The 12,917-nt window shown below is 47.3% G+C and overlaps 2 protein-coding genes across 2 annotated transcripts; one reads left to right on the top strand and one right to left on the bottom strand.

Annotated features, from left to right (window-relative positions):
• The first annotated feature begins 2,467 nt into the window (after positions 1-2,467).
• Positions 2,468-4,732, top strand: LOC136507258 (zinc finger BED domain-containing protein RICESLEEPER 2-like). The gene has a single exon (XM_066502041.1). It carries the CDS (start codon positions 2,468-2,470, stop codon positions 4,730-4,732), a length of 2,265 nt encoding a protein of 754 aa, XP_066358138.1.
• A 3,273-nt stretch (positions 4,733-8,005) lies between these two features.
• Positions 8,006-9,255, bottom strand: LOC136507257 (5-formyltetrahydrofolate cyclo-ligase-like protein COG0212). Its single transcript, XM_066502039.1, has 4 exons — positions 9,204-9,255; positions 8,957-9,062; positions 8,250-8,407; positions 8,006-8,172 (listed from the first exon to the last, which is right to left on the bottom strand). Exons 1-4 carry the CDS (start codon positions 9,253-9,255, stop codon positions 8,006-8,008), a joined length of 483 nt encoding a protein of 160 aa, XP_066358136.1.
• Between the last annotated feature and the right edge of the window lie 3,662 nt (positions 9,256-12,917).

Genomic DNA, 12,917 nt, shown 5'->3' with positions numbered 1-12,917 from the left:
CAGATTTTTTAAAAAAATAGTGTTTAGCAAAAAAAAAAAAAACAGCTCTCAATAGCTCGTGAAGCTATTGTGATCTGTACCAAACACGCCCTTAGTGTCATATTAAAATTACTCTCTCCACGTAAGCTGAAAATCATCAAAGTAATCGGTGCAATGTGCTACATATAAAGCCATGAATTTGGAATGTGCGCTAGCCCACAATCGATGAGCACGGTGTCCTAGAGATCAAGGTGTACTATAGACAAATTTTCCAAATCTTGTATACTGTGAAGTCGCGTCGTGGTCCAGGGATCACATATAGTGCCATGTCACACAAAAAGAACATAGAACTTGTGCACGGTACCATGAAGCATTCCACATCGTCCACCCACGCCTCTATCGCGACCTGCAGACCTCGCCACCCATGGTCTACAAGGGGGAAGACGAAAGGGCGTTGTTGGCGCTCGGACGTTCTATGAAAAAATATTTTATCGGAAGGTAAAAACTTAGGCACCCCGAACGTCCTAGCAGAACGGTTGTGTGTCAGTTTCAAAAAAAAAAGAACGGTCATGCGTCCACCCTGTCCGCCTCGAACGCGTACCACCGCCTCATCTGCCTCGCTCCTTCCTTCTGACCCCCTCCTCTCTCTCTCTCCGTGCGTGCGTGACCCAGGAGCCGGATGAGGACGAGCACACCCCCTCGGTAGGCCCCAGGTGCGCCGCATGCCCATGCGTCGGCTCTTTTCGGTGCCCGGGATGTGCCCCACTACTCTCTGGACACGAAACACTTGCAACATAAAACACTTCGAACGCAACATAAGGCTGAAAGCAGATGAAACATTCGGAACCTACAATTGCAATATATGTGTGAAAACATATGCAACATCCAGATAGAACACTCGCAACTTGCAACCTGAAAACACTTGCTGCAACAGAACACTGGAACAAATGGAACATTTGAAACATACTGTTGCAACATTTGTGTGAAACATATGCAACATCCAGATCAAAATGTTTGCAACACATGTCTGAAATAGATGAAACATTTCGAGCAAACTCTTGCAGCATGCCTCTGAAACACTTGCAACATATGCAATATGTGCAACACCCCTCTTGCAACATCCATATGAAATAATTACAACATACCTTTGAAATGTCTGAAATAGTTGATACATACATTTGCAACATAGGGGGAGAAGAGAGCCTCGCGCAGAGAGCGCTAGGGTCACCGGGGTGGGGGAAGCTCGGTCGCCAGGGTGAGAGAGGGCATCGCAGGGGGTGGGGAGGGCGTCACACCCAGGTGGGGGAGGGCTGTCGACTCCACTGCAACACCGTCGCGCCAGCTCCAAGGATCTCGCTGGTGTAGGGAGACGACCACCGGATCTACGAGCTTTGGGGTCTCCCGGTTGAGGAGGACGCCGGGGTGAGGGAGAAGACGCCGGGGTGGAGGGAGAGGCACTGCCTGTTGGGGTGGGGAAGGAGGATGCCGGGGTGGGTGAGGGCACTGCCACCGGTCAGAGAGGCAGCCATGGCCATGCATCAGAGTGTGGGAGGACGTGCGCCGGGATGGGTGAGGGCGCCGCCGCCGGCCATGGAGGTAGCGGCGCGGCATACGCAATGGAGAGGGCGACGGCGACGCACACGATGGAGGGGGCGAGAGGCGAGCGAGCGAACTTGCGGAGGATAAGGGAAGTGGAGGATTTTTTTTAATAATAGCAAATGAGTGGGGGAGGTGTATATATATATATATATATAGCCCGGCCCGAGCATGGCCCGGCCCGGTGGCCAACGGGCCCAGGCTGGCACGGCCCGGTGGGGCGGGACGTGCCTGGGCTGCACCCTAGGCAGGCGGCACGGCCCGATCCAACGGTCGGCCCGGTGATGGCCCGGTGCCCCAACGGCTCCCTCCTCCTCCTGCCTGGCCGGCCCAGCCCACGAAGCCGCCCCCCATCGCTCCATATATAAACCCCCCGTCCCCCCAGCCCTCCCAACCCTAACCCTAATCAACAAATTCCCCACCCGGCCACCCTCTCGGCTCTCGCTCTCGATCCGCCACTGCCGCTCGCATCTGACTCCGACCGTCCCCTTCGACCATCGTCCCCGTCTCCGGTGACCTCGCCGCCGCCCGCCGCTCCTCCACCTCGCCTTGAGTTCGCTAACCCTATCTCCCCCGGTCCTCCCTCTCCCTCCTCCCACCTTTCCCTTCCTCTCCTCTCGCTCTTGGTGAACCATGTGAGTTCGTGTACATCATGTCAGTCCTTCCTCTGCCGCTCGCCGTCGATTCTAATCGGTGTCTGTCTCCTCTGGTTGGCTGGCCTCTTCATCTCTGGCATCGGGCTCCGGTAGCACAGGTATGTCCACTAACCCTAGATCTGTGCTCTATGCCTCTCTCTACCTCTACTGCTCTGTCTGACTGTCTCTCTCTCTCACTCCTTTCTCTTCTGCGTAGGTTGGTGCCGGACGCCGCGTCTTCCTTCTCTAGAATGGACATGGCCAGGCGCCCCCGTCCACCGTTGAGGAACGGTGCTGGGGCTAGAGGTCAGGCTCGGCCGTCTGGCCTGTTCGCGGGCAGGGTTGCCATGTCGGGGGCAGATGAGTATCCCCTCCACGGCGATAATGAGCTAGAAGTCGAGGACGACGATGACATCCGTGATGACGCGACCGGGTTGTTCGGTGTCGACCTCGGTGACTGCAGCGTCCCGAACGATGTCGGCGAGGGCGACGGTGGTGGAGGGGCTGACTCCACCGACACTCATGGTACCTCATCTGCTGGTAAGCGCACATCTGCTGTTTGGGTTGATTTTGAGGAGATCAAGGAGAATGATATTAGAATTGCTGCTATCTGTAAAATGTGTGGTAAGAGGTATACTGCTCGATCTGCTGCTGGCACTGGTCATTTGCTTAGGCACCAGGCATCTTGTAAGAAAAAACATGATCATGCTCGTAGGGTCCAGTCTAGGCTTGCTCTGAATCCTGATGGTTTGCATAACTGGAAGTATGATCCTGTTGTTGCTCGTACTGAGTTGTGCCGGTTGATTGCTAGGCTGGACCTTCCATTAGGCATAGGTGAGACACAGGACTGGGAGGATTACATTAAGCGTGCTCATAACCCTCAGTTTGAAAAGATTTCTAGACAGACCACCACTAGAGATCTTGGTAAACTGTTTGCTGGACAACGTGCTATGCTTATGAATTCTGTGTTGCCTGGTGCTTCTTCTATTTCTTTAACTTTAGACATCTGCTCTGGTAATGCTAAGGAGGACTATATTAGTGTTGTTGCTCATTATGTGAGTGTTGATTTAGAGTTACAGAAAAGGGTCGTTGGTTTTAGGCTGATTGAGGTCTCACATTCTGGTGAAAACATTGCTAAAAGGATAGCTAGTGTGGTTGAGGAGTTTGGTTTGATTGATAAGGTTTTTGCTGTCACTCTAGACAATGCTTCTTCTAATGCTAAGGCTATGGAGACTTTGGCACCTATGTTCTTTCGTTACTTGGGCTCTTATCTTGCACCTACACCATCTGATCCTAATAAGGTTAAGTACTTGCTTGTGCATCAATGTTGTGCCTGTCATATCATTAATCTTATTGTCAAATCTGGATTGAAGAGGTTGAAACCTTATACAAAAGATATAAGAACTGCAATTAACTTCTTAAATTCCTCTAATCAAAGAATTGCATTGTTCAAAAACTACTGTAATGCTAAGGGTATTAGACCTAGAAAGTTTGGCTTGGATATGGATGTTAGATGGAATTCTACTTACCTAATGCTTAAACACTTGCTTCCATACAAAGAGATCTTTACTGTGTTCATTAATTCTCATTGTGGTTCAGAATTGTTGACTAGACAGCATTGTCACTGTGCTGAAAAGATAATGGAGTTCCTGGAACTCTTCTATGATTCTACTGTTGTTCTGTTTGGTGTTTATTATCCCACAAGTCCACTTGTTTTGCATCATATCCTAGAGATTGCTACTCATTTGCATGCTGCTGAAAGAGATCAGAATTTTAGAACTATTGCTGCTCCTATGAAGCTTAAATTCCTTAAATATTGGGAAGACATACCACTGCTATATTCATTTGCATTCATTCTTGATTCTAGAGCTAAGATGAAAGGATTCTTTAATGTGCTGGAATTACTTGCTGAGAGTACTGGAAAGTTTTACAGTTCATACTATGCTGATGTTAAAACTGAATTGTATAAATTGTTTAACAAATATGAGACCAAGTTTGGTGCAGCTAGGTCTCAAAGGGTTGCACAGCCATCAGCTCATTCTGGTAAGAAAAAGCAGGCATGGGAAAGGATTTTTGGAGGCCGTGGTGGAGCAGGTGTTGTTGGTCCTGGCCCTGCCTGTTCCCCCTCATCTTCATCTCCTTGTGCTGTTAGTGAGCTCTCGGCTTACTTGGACAGTGATTGTGTCACAGCTTATGAGGATGACTTTGACATACTTCTCTGGTGGCGTGACCATAAGCTAACCTATCCAATCCTATCTATACTGGCTAGAGATATCATGTCAGTTCCTGTGTCTCCTGTCTCTTCCGAGTCTTGTTTCAGTTTGTCAGGCAGGATACTTGAAGAGCGGCGGCGGCGCTTGTTGCCAGAGAATGTGGAGATGCTGACCTGCATCAAGGATTGGGAGCTAGGAGCTAGAAGAGAACAACATGAGGCTGAGGACCCAGAGCTTGAGGAGGCATTCAAGAACTTGTACCTTGATGAAGAAGGAAGCTGCGGGACTGCTGGTGCTTCTGTTACTTAGTGATGTGAGCTGAGAGTGAGTGATCTTTTGCTGTGAGATGAGTGAGTGTGGACTCACTGTAATTTTGGGTGGCCATTTGAACTATGCCACTATGGATTGTAAGACACTAAGACTTCATTTAGAGCTGGCTATACTCTTTTATCTTTTCTAGGGTTTCTCACAAGGGTGAGTTTTACCTAGAAAGGTTTTTAATGAGACAGCATTGCACGAAACAGCTCATTTTGATTATCAATTTCATATTATCTTGTCTGTTGTGTTGTGTGATATTGGTTAGTTCTCAGTTGGTCTTGGTGTCTTAGTCATATGCTGTTGGACTTGTGTTGTGATCTTGCTATCTTGGTCAGCTGGTGTTGGTCATATTATGTCGAGACTTGACTACTTGAGACTTGAGAGTTGAGACTTGTGAATTTGTGATGAAAACGATGAAATTTTGGTCTTGATCATATTCTGTTCTTGAATGCATTTCTGTTCAATTGATGAAAATGATGAAGTGTTTGAGCACTCGTCAATTTTTTGAGGTGTTTTTAGGGGTGACGTGCTGTGGGCCGGCACAGCCCTTGAAAATGGCCGTGCCCAGCGGGCCGGCACGGCACGAAAAATAGCCCACGGGCCGTGCCTTGGGCCGAAGGCCAAGCACGAAGCCCGTAGTGGCACGGCTCGTGGCGGCACGACGACCACCGGGCCGACACGGCACGATGTTGGGCCGTGCCGTGCCGTGCCATACCGGCCCGTTGGACATCTATACTTGCGCGTCGCCTTCGCTCGCTCCGTCGCTCGCTCGGTGAAGAGACGCTCGGACCCCTACGTGTGGGACGAGCCGCCCCGGGGAAAGTACGGGGCTCGGGTCGCCCTCTCCCGGGTGATGGGTTTCCAAATGCAGGGGCGCTTCTCCACCGGGCCAAAATCCGCGCGGGGGCCTAGCTCAGGGAAAAGGCGGGGAATCCCCTGGGGATTGGGTCTTCCAAATGAAGCCTAATTGGTAACGCTGTGATCCGATACAGGCCGGCCAAACCAAACATAAAACAACGGGACCCAGTGTCTCTGTGAAGCGACGGGCCAAAATGGCCTAACCAAACAGCTCCAAAGTGGGACTAATAAGGTATCCCAAGTGTATAACAGTTCCTTCTGTTTTGTTTACAGATGACGGCCAACTTACACTCTCAAGTTTCAACTACACGTCTACACCGTCATGTATACGACTCCTGCCTGTCCTCTGTGCACACGAGCCGCATTGATTTTCTGAGAACTTCCAAAGGTGGTGTGACTGGGCCGCAGTTTGAATTTCATATTCCAAAGAAGGTTGGCTTCATGCTGAAGCATGTGAAATTCGGACAAGGCATTTTGAACACAGGATTGGAGTGGTTTGCAATATTTTGCTCCCTCATTTAAACTTTTATTAGGTGATGTCTGCTCCTACCACTTGATGTTCAGCATCTTCTTCACGGTAAAGTCATGGGCAGCTACCAATGATACAAAAATGCAGAAGGGTCAAAGACAGTGATGGTTCATTCGTTTTTTTGACCTCAGATGGTTCATTTGTTTGCATGGCATAAGGCAACGACATGCATATGTATATGTGTATCTACCTGCACATGCCGAATTAAATGGAAAAGAAAAACAGCAGGCAGCTAAGACCAGCTATCAGACATCAAGCGCTGATCTGGTCAGAACCATGGATACATTAATCCAGGATCTCACTGTATAGACACTGGCCTTGCAAATTTAGAGAAGAAGAAATTTTGGGAAACTTATTAGTATGTGCTAACTCCGGCCCACGGCTATGAGAAACGTCAACATCAACCAAGAACGAGAACGAAGTTGTTTAGTACAGGATTAATTGCTATCACTGCTGTAGTATGAGCTGAAATAAATAAAGCCAATCCTGAGTGATTGGAAAATTCGATTTAAGAATTGTCAGTGGATGTGAGATAACGCTGTGATAATTAATTCTACCCCTGGTACATGTCTGTTCAGACTTCAGAGTAAGGGCTTCTCCAGTGATCATCTGAAATCGACCCATCATCCTTGCTGGACCTTTGTGAGTCGACTCAAACGATTGGAGAAAGCCGACTCAAGCTGGAGAGAGAAAGAATCGACTCGTCGCCGTTAAAATATGCGTGTACAGGACGAGTGGTCCACTATGCAGGAGCGAAAACAACTTTGGTTGTGGGTCCTACAATTGCATGCACGGCATTAACTGAACGTTCGTTTTTTCTATATTTTACGTGGGTCCTGCAGTACTATTTTGCAAGAAGTCGACTCAGTCTCTGCGATGAGGTGGCACTCTCTCTCCACGATGAGTCGACCCGCGTGCCCTAAGGAGGCACAAAGCCCAAAAAGTAACATGCCATAAAGTATCACTGGGGATTACTCAACCTTCTTTTTTGAATCTTACTCAACCTTCTTTGAGAAAAAAAGAAAAAAAAAGGAAACCAACTGCTATTGGATACGTACTAATAAATTCACGAAAAGAACAAAAAATGGTTGGAATTCAACAATGGCTGGAATTCTAAAAGACAGCAACTAACCAAGTTAAATATCAAACAAACAAACTAATCATCTAAGCCGCCTGGCGGCTGACATCCGTACTAGATTTTTTATGCAACGTACTTGCGAACAGTTTGGCTCAACTGCACATGACATGCAGGCTAGTAACTGCATCTACATACCCTGACCAAGTGACCAAAGCTCATATGTGTACTTTTGCAGCATAGAGTCTACAAACTCAATAAAAAAAGGTCAATCAATTTATGAGGAATTTATTTGTTCCAATGATATGCCAATTAGAAAAAAACAAACCCATGGCTATAATAAATCAATTATGCAATTCATTCAAAAGATCCTGTATTTTGGCATGCCAGACTTCCTAAGGTTGGCTGCTATGCTGTTCAAATAGAATCCAGTAGTTCCCCCAAATCATTTCTAAATATAGCAGTATTTTACTGTTGTAACTCCATAAAATATGTTTCAAATTTCAACTAACTGCTACATCCAAGAAACAAATTTTAAGTACTCATTGTAATGCCAAATGGAACTACATACTTGCAAAGAAATTAAATAGGTGTGGAAACAGCTATACAATCTATGCTCATTACCTCTCAAGTGCAAACGAAGATTTTTTTTGTCATTTCTGTTACATCTGATATCAAAATGTTCTTATAGTCTAATGCCTGCAGTTTTGAACTGTGATCATGATTTGCCCCCAAGAAAGAAAAGGGTGCACATAGCTCTTTATTGAGTAAAAGAAACAGTTAAGAGAACCATACAAAAGTATCATCGTCGCCGCCGCCGCCTCTGCTTTCTCTGAGCCGTTGGTGGTAGCTTCTCCGAAGGTCCACAAGGAAGTATAGTTCCTGTCTCTTGCTCTATGCGTTGCTTCAGCTCTCTTAGAATTCGGATTTGGCCCAATTTTTCTGGAGATAACTTTTCCCAGTAAATCCCTGCATACAAAATTCTCCAATATTTGGTAACACAAGACTAATTCGCAGAGAAAATAAGTGATAGGAACTGGCCAAACCTTGTGGCTTTGGGATTGTAGTCTTCGTGAAGATGACCTGAGTAGGGGTGCAGATAATGTCAACTGGCACATCATGAACTAGCAGCTTCTCCACTGGAATGTCATCCACTAAGCCCTTGTTTAGTTGGAACCCAAATTCCAAAAAGTTGCTACAGTACCTGTCACATCGAATGTTTGCGGCCCGTGCATGGAGCATTAAATGTAGATGAAAAGAAAAACTAATTGCACAGTTTGGTGGGAAATTACGAGACGAACGTTTTGAGCCTAATTAGTCCATGTTTGAATACTATTTGTCAAATAAAAACGAACGTACTACAGTAGTCCCAAAATCCAAATTCCTACCACTAAACAAGGGCTAACTGCTAGTCATGCACTGTAAGCATAGAAACAGTTGGCATTTATGTTACTGACTAGCCACGAACTAAATATGCAACAAGCAATTCCAAATCCATCTAGAACAAAAAAAGCACCAACAGTTTTCCAATTCAGAAAAAGAAGAGATGTGGCAACAGCTAGGGTGGCAGCAAGTGCTGCCATGCCATCATGAGGCACGCTCTAGGGAGGCAGCTGGCCGCCCTTCCACCTCAAGTCAAAGATCTTCATCGGATTGATAGTAGGAAATGACGCTGGCTGCCGCCCTAGGGTGCCTCCTGGCATGCCAACAAGGCAGAAGGCAGGCATTGCAGCAGAAGAGCGGCTGCCATTGCCTGTGGGCTGGCTCAGCCCATGGCAACCTAGGCCACAGCACAAGCATGCATAGATTAAATTCACTTATTTCAAGCTTTGCTAGAATCAGACCAGCGAAGTTAACCCCTGTTAGATACAGAGTTGTTACTAGAGGTCAAGAACAGTAAGGTAGGAATAGATTCTGTAGATCAATCATACAGAATCACTGAACAAATCTGACCCATGTAAACAAACAGGTAGCCAGCAATATCAATAAAGAGAACTCACCAGTAGTTACTATCATGGTTGAATCATCTATAGCTCCCATATAGCGAAGCATTCCATATTCCAGCTCTGCAAATCCCTGAAGTTGAAGTTCACAAACAGTTATGGATGAGGAACAGGTAGACTTTAATTTTATTAAGCATAGGTTTTCATTTTAAAGCAGTGTTGACTGTTGACTCAACAACAAGACCAGGGAGTTCCTTTTTGAAGATGGCTGGTGACTCAAGCAATTTTGAAGATGGCACCCTTTGAAGCTTTATATGGATAATGTGGTCAAAAGTTGGTGAAAGAAGCCTGTTTGGACCAGAAATAATCAGAGAAGCAGAAGAACAAGTAGATAAAGTCCGAGAGAACCTAAAAGCAGCACAGAGTAGATAAAAGAGTTATGCAAACAATCGTCGAAGACCATTAGAATTTCAACCAGGAGATTTTGCATACCTAAAGGTATCACCCATCAGGGGCACTCGAAGATTTCAAGTTAGAGGAAAGTTAGCACTACGTACATTGGGCCATATTAGATACTTGAGAAAATTGGGGTAGTAGCATACAGATTGAATTACCTCCGGAAATTTTAGACGTACATGACGTATTCCACGTATCTCAATTAAAGAAGTGCATACGGGTACCAGAAGAGCAAGCACCCATGGAAACTATGGATTTACAACCGGATTTACTGTATCAAGAGAGACCTATTCGGATATTGGATATTGCCACCCGACAAACCCGAAGGGTAGCAGTAAGATTTTGTCAAGTACAATGGAGTAATCATACAGAAGTAGAAGCCACTTGGGAAAGAGAAGATCTCAAGAAAGAATTTCCTTACTTATTTGAGGAGCAGTCCAAATCTCGAGGATGAGATTCTTTTTAAAGGGGTAGGTCTGTAACACCCCAAAATTTTGACCCTTTTTGAAAAATCACTAAAAATTAAAACTTTTTACAAAATATAAAACTTGACTCACCTAGACCTAATTAATAGGATTAATTTGGACTTTGAAACAAAAACTTGAGTGCATCATTGCTTGCTTGGTTGAATGCTTGCCTTGTTGAACTCATAGTGGTGACCATAGTATAAACATGCATGCATATTTAATTTCCAAAAGCATTAGGATTCATAGATATGAAATCTGGGGAAAAGAAAAAGGAAAATAAAATAGAAAAAGGCCAATGGGCCGTTTCCTTCCTCCCTCTCCCCTCGGCCCAGCGCAGCAGCCCACCTCCTTCTCCTTCTCTCCCTCCTGCACAGGCTGGCCCAGCTCGCCCCCGCCCCACTCCTTCTCCCTCTCTCCGGTTGATAGGTGGGGCCCGCCTGTCATCACCGTCGTCTACCTCCAGACGACGGGAATACCGTGTCATCTCCCCGCCGCGTTGGCCATGCCGCCATGGCTGCCTTTGCTCCCCGCCCGAGCGGATAAGAACGCGGGAAGGATCGCGTACCTTCTGGCCCCCTTGCTCACCCTCTCCCCCTCTCTCTCCCCCTCCACACTCTCTCTCCCTGCCACCATGGCCACATGGCCAGAGCCACACAGCCCTGACGCCATCAGATAAGAACACGTGCATGCTCACGGGCTCACTGTGGCCAACCGCCATGGCCAGCCAGCGCCCACTCGGACGCAGCGGATAAGCACGGTCGGGAGAAATATCTCCCGCCGGCAAACCGCCATGGCCGGCCTATAAATAGGCCTGGCCGGCACCGCTCCGCCCTCGCCCCATCTCTCTCTAGCTCCGCCCAGAGCCAGAATGCCTCATCTCCTCCTCCTTTCCTCCTTTCCTACTCTCCTCCGGCTCTGCCCGATTCTTCCCCTTTCTGGGCACCGTCGAGCGCCACCGGAGCTTCTCTCTTCTCGCTGTGCCGCCGACCGATTAGGCAGGCTGGTATGCCCTTTCCCCTCCTCTTCCCTCTCCTTTAGTTAGTAGCTGCTAGGAGTACCCGCATTGTCGTGCCACCAGAGCATAGCTCCAGCGAGCCGCCGCTGCCGTGGACTAGCCGCCGGCAGGGGCTCTGCAGCACCCGTAGGTGTCTCTTTAGGCTCGCTTTGCCCTCGCACATGTGTAGAGTAGGATAATGTAGTTGTTTAGGGCCGTAGGGCCATACCCGCAAGCCGCCACCGTCGTGGTCGCTCCGGCGAGCCACCTCGGCCGACGTAGGGGTCCCGCAGCCTCACCGACCTCACCATGGGTCGTGGGCTAGTCACCCGAGTCCCGTCCACCCTTTCTCTCTCCCTCCCGGGCCTTGGCACCGCCGACAAGCTCGACTCCAGCGAGCCTGAGCTGTTCCTCCCATGCTCTGGCGTCGGGATGGCCCCATCACCGTAGTCGTTCCCTCTCCCCCCTCTCCTTCTATCCCCGTCTGCCACATGGAGATAACGGCTATGTCGTTATGGCCACCGTCCCCTCTCTCTGTCTAGTGGGTCCACGGCCTGACGTCGTATCTAGGCCATTAGGACCGGGCCCACATGCCAATCTCACACGCACACAGCACACACACCCGCAGCTGGGTACAATTAGGAAAATGCTAGACACACTCGGTTAGTGTACCCCAATGGCTAAAAACCTATTTTCCATCCTTAGAAAAATTCCCAGAAAATTTGTGAAAATACTAGATGATTTATAGAGTTTTATCATGCATTTAGTTATTTTTTACCATGAACTAGAAAAATCATAATAAATATTGCCTAATGAATTAAATAGAGAATAAACTTCAAAAATGCATATCTTTTGCATCCATACTCCGTTTTAGGTGAAACAACTTCTAAAATTCATCTAAAATCATGCTCCATGCATTGCATCTGTCACCACTATGTTGTTCTATGCTTGGTTTTCTTCTTTGTTGCACGATTGGTGGTTGTCTTATGATAACTATGCCGACAGACAAAGGTGACCCCCAGGAGCAAGACGACCTCAACTACAACGACGTGCCGAACGAGGACAACAACGAAGGCAAGGGTCTAACTCCCCTCCTCCCCCTAATATACTACTTAATCAATAAATATTGTTATCAACACTGTTATTATCTGAAATACTAGAGCTCGCTTATTATGCACTGATTGCATCCTAGAGATAAACTGTTATCTTGTATCTGTATGAGCTCAATCTAAATAACTAAAACCTATGAATAATACTGCTAAAACCTAAACTACTCTAGACATGGGACGATGTTGGCGGTAGATAACTACATTTTTTAACCATCAACAAAACATAGAAAAGGACATAAATCAATCACCAACATAGACTTAGGGGTTATACTGACAAAATTATACAGTTTTGGTGAACCTGTATTTCTACAGGGGTTACTCAGGAAAAGAGCCATGGAAGGACCCACATGTCAGGTTAAAGTGGATATCTCGCATGATCACATGTACTAGAAGGTTCTAAAGAACACGGTAAGGCAACCCCCTGAGGTAGACCCTGAGAGGCTGCTAGGTGGGGCTAGCCGACCCCAACACTAGGTCGCCCAGCCTAGTGGGGCCACAAGTCAGCCTCCCGTTCGTATGTCGGTTCTCCACTGCCTTAGGGTTTCCATCTCCACCATCGTTCAAGGTCAGTTTGATCCGAGGGCTCTAGTTCATCCCACCGGGCTATATAAGCAAGGCTCTACCCCTTGGCTCAGAGAACAATATTCCAATCAAGTCATCAAGTCCAAGTCATCAAAGCCAGAAACCCTAATCTCCTTAGAGCTCCATAGTCTAGGGCCTAGCTACATAGGTTAGATCTAGAGGG

The sequence above is a fragment of the Miscanthus floridulus genome, chromosome 15, assembly GCF_019320115.1.
Source record: "Miscanthus floridulus cultivar M001 chromosome 15, ASM1932011v1, whole genome shotgun sequence".
Taxonomy (NCBI): Eukaryota; Viridiplantae; Streptophyta; class Magnoliopsida; order Poales; family Poaceae; genus Miscanthus; species Miscanthus floridulus.
Note: the sequence above shows the minus strand (reverse complement) of the source record. Positions and strands in the feature narration are given on the sequence as shown.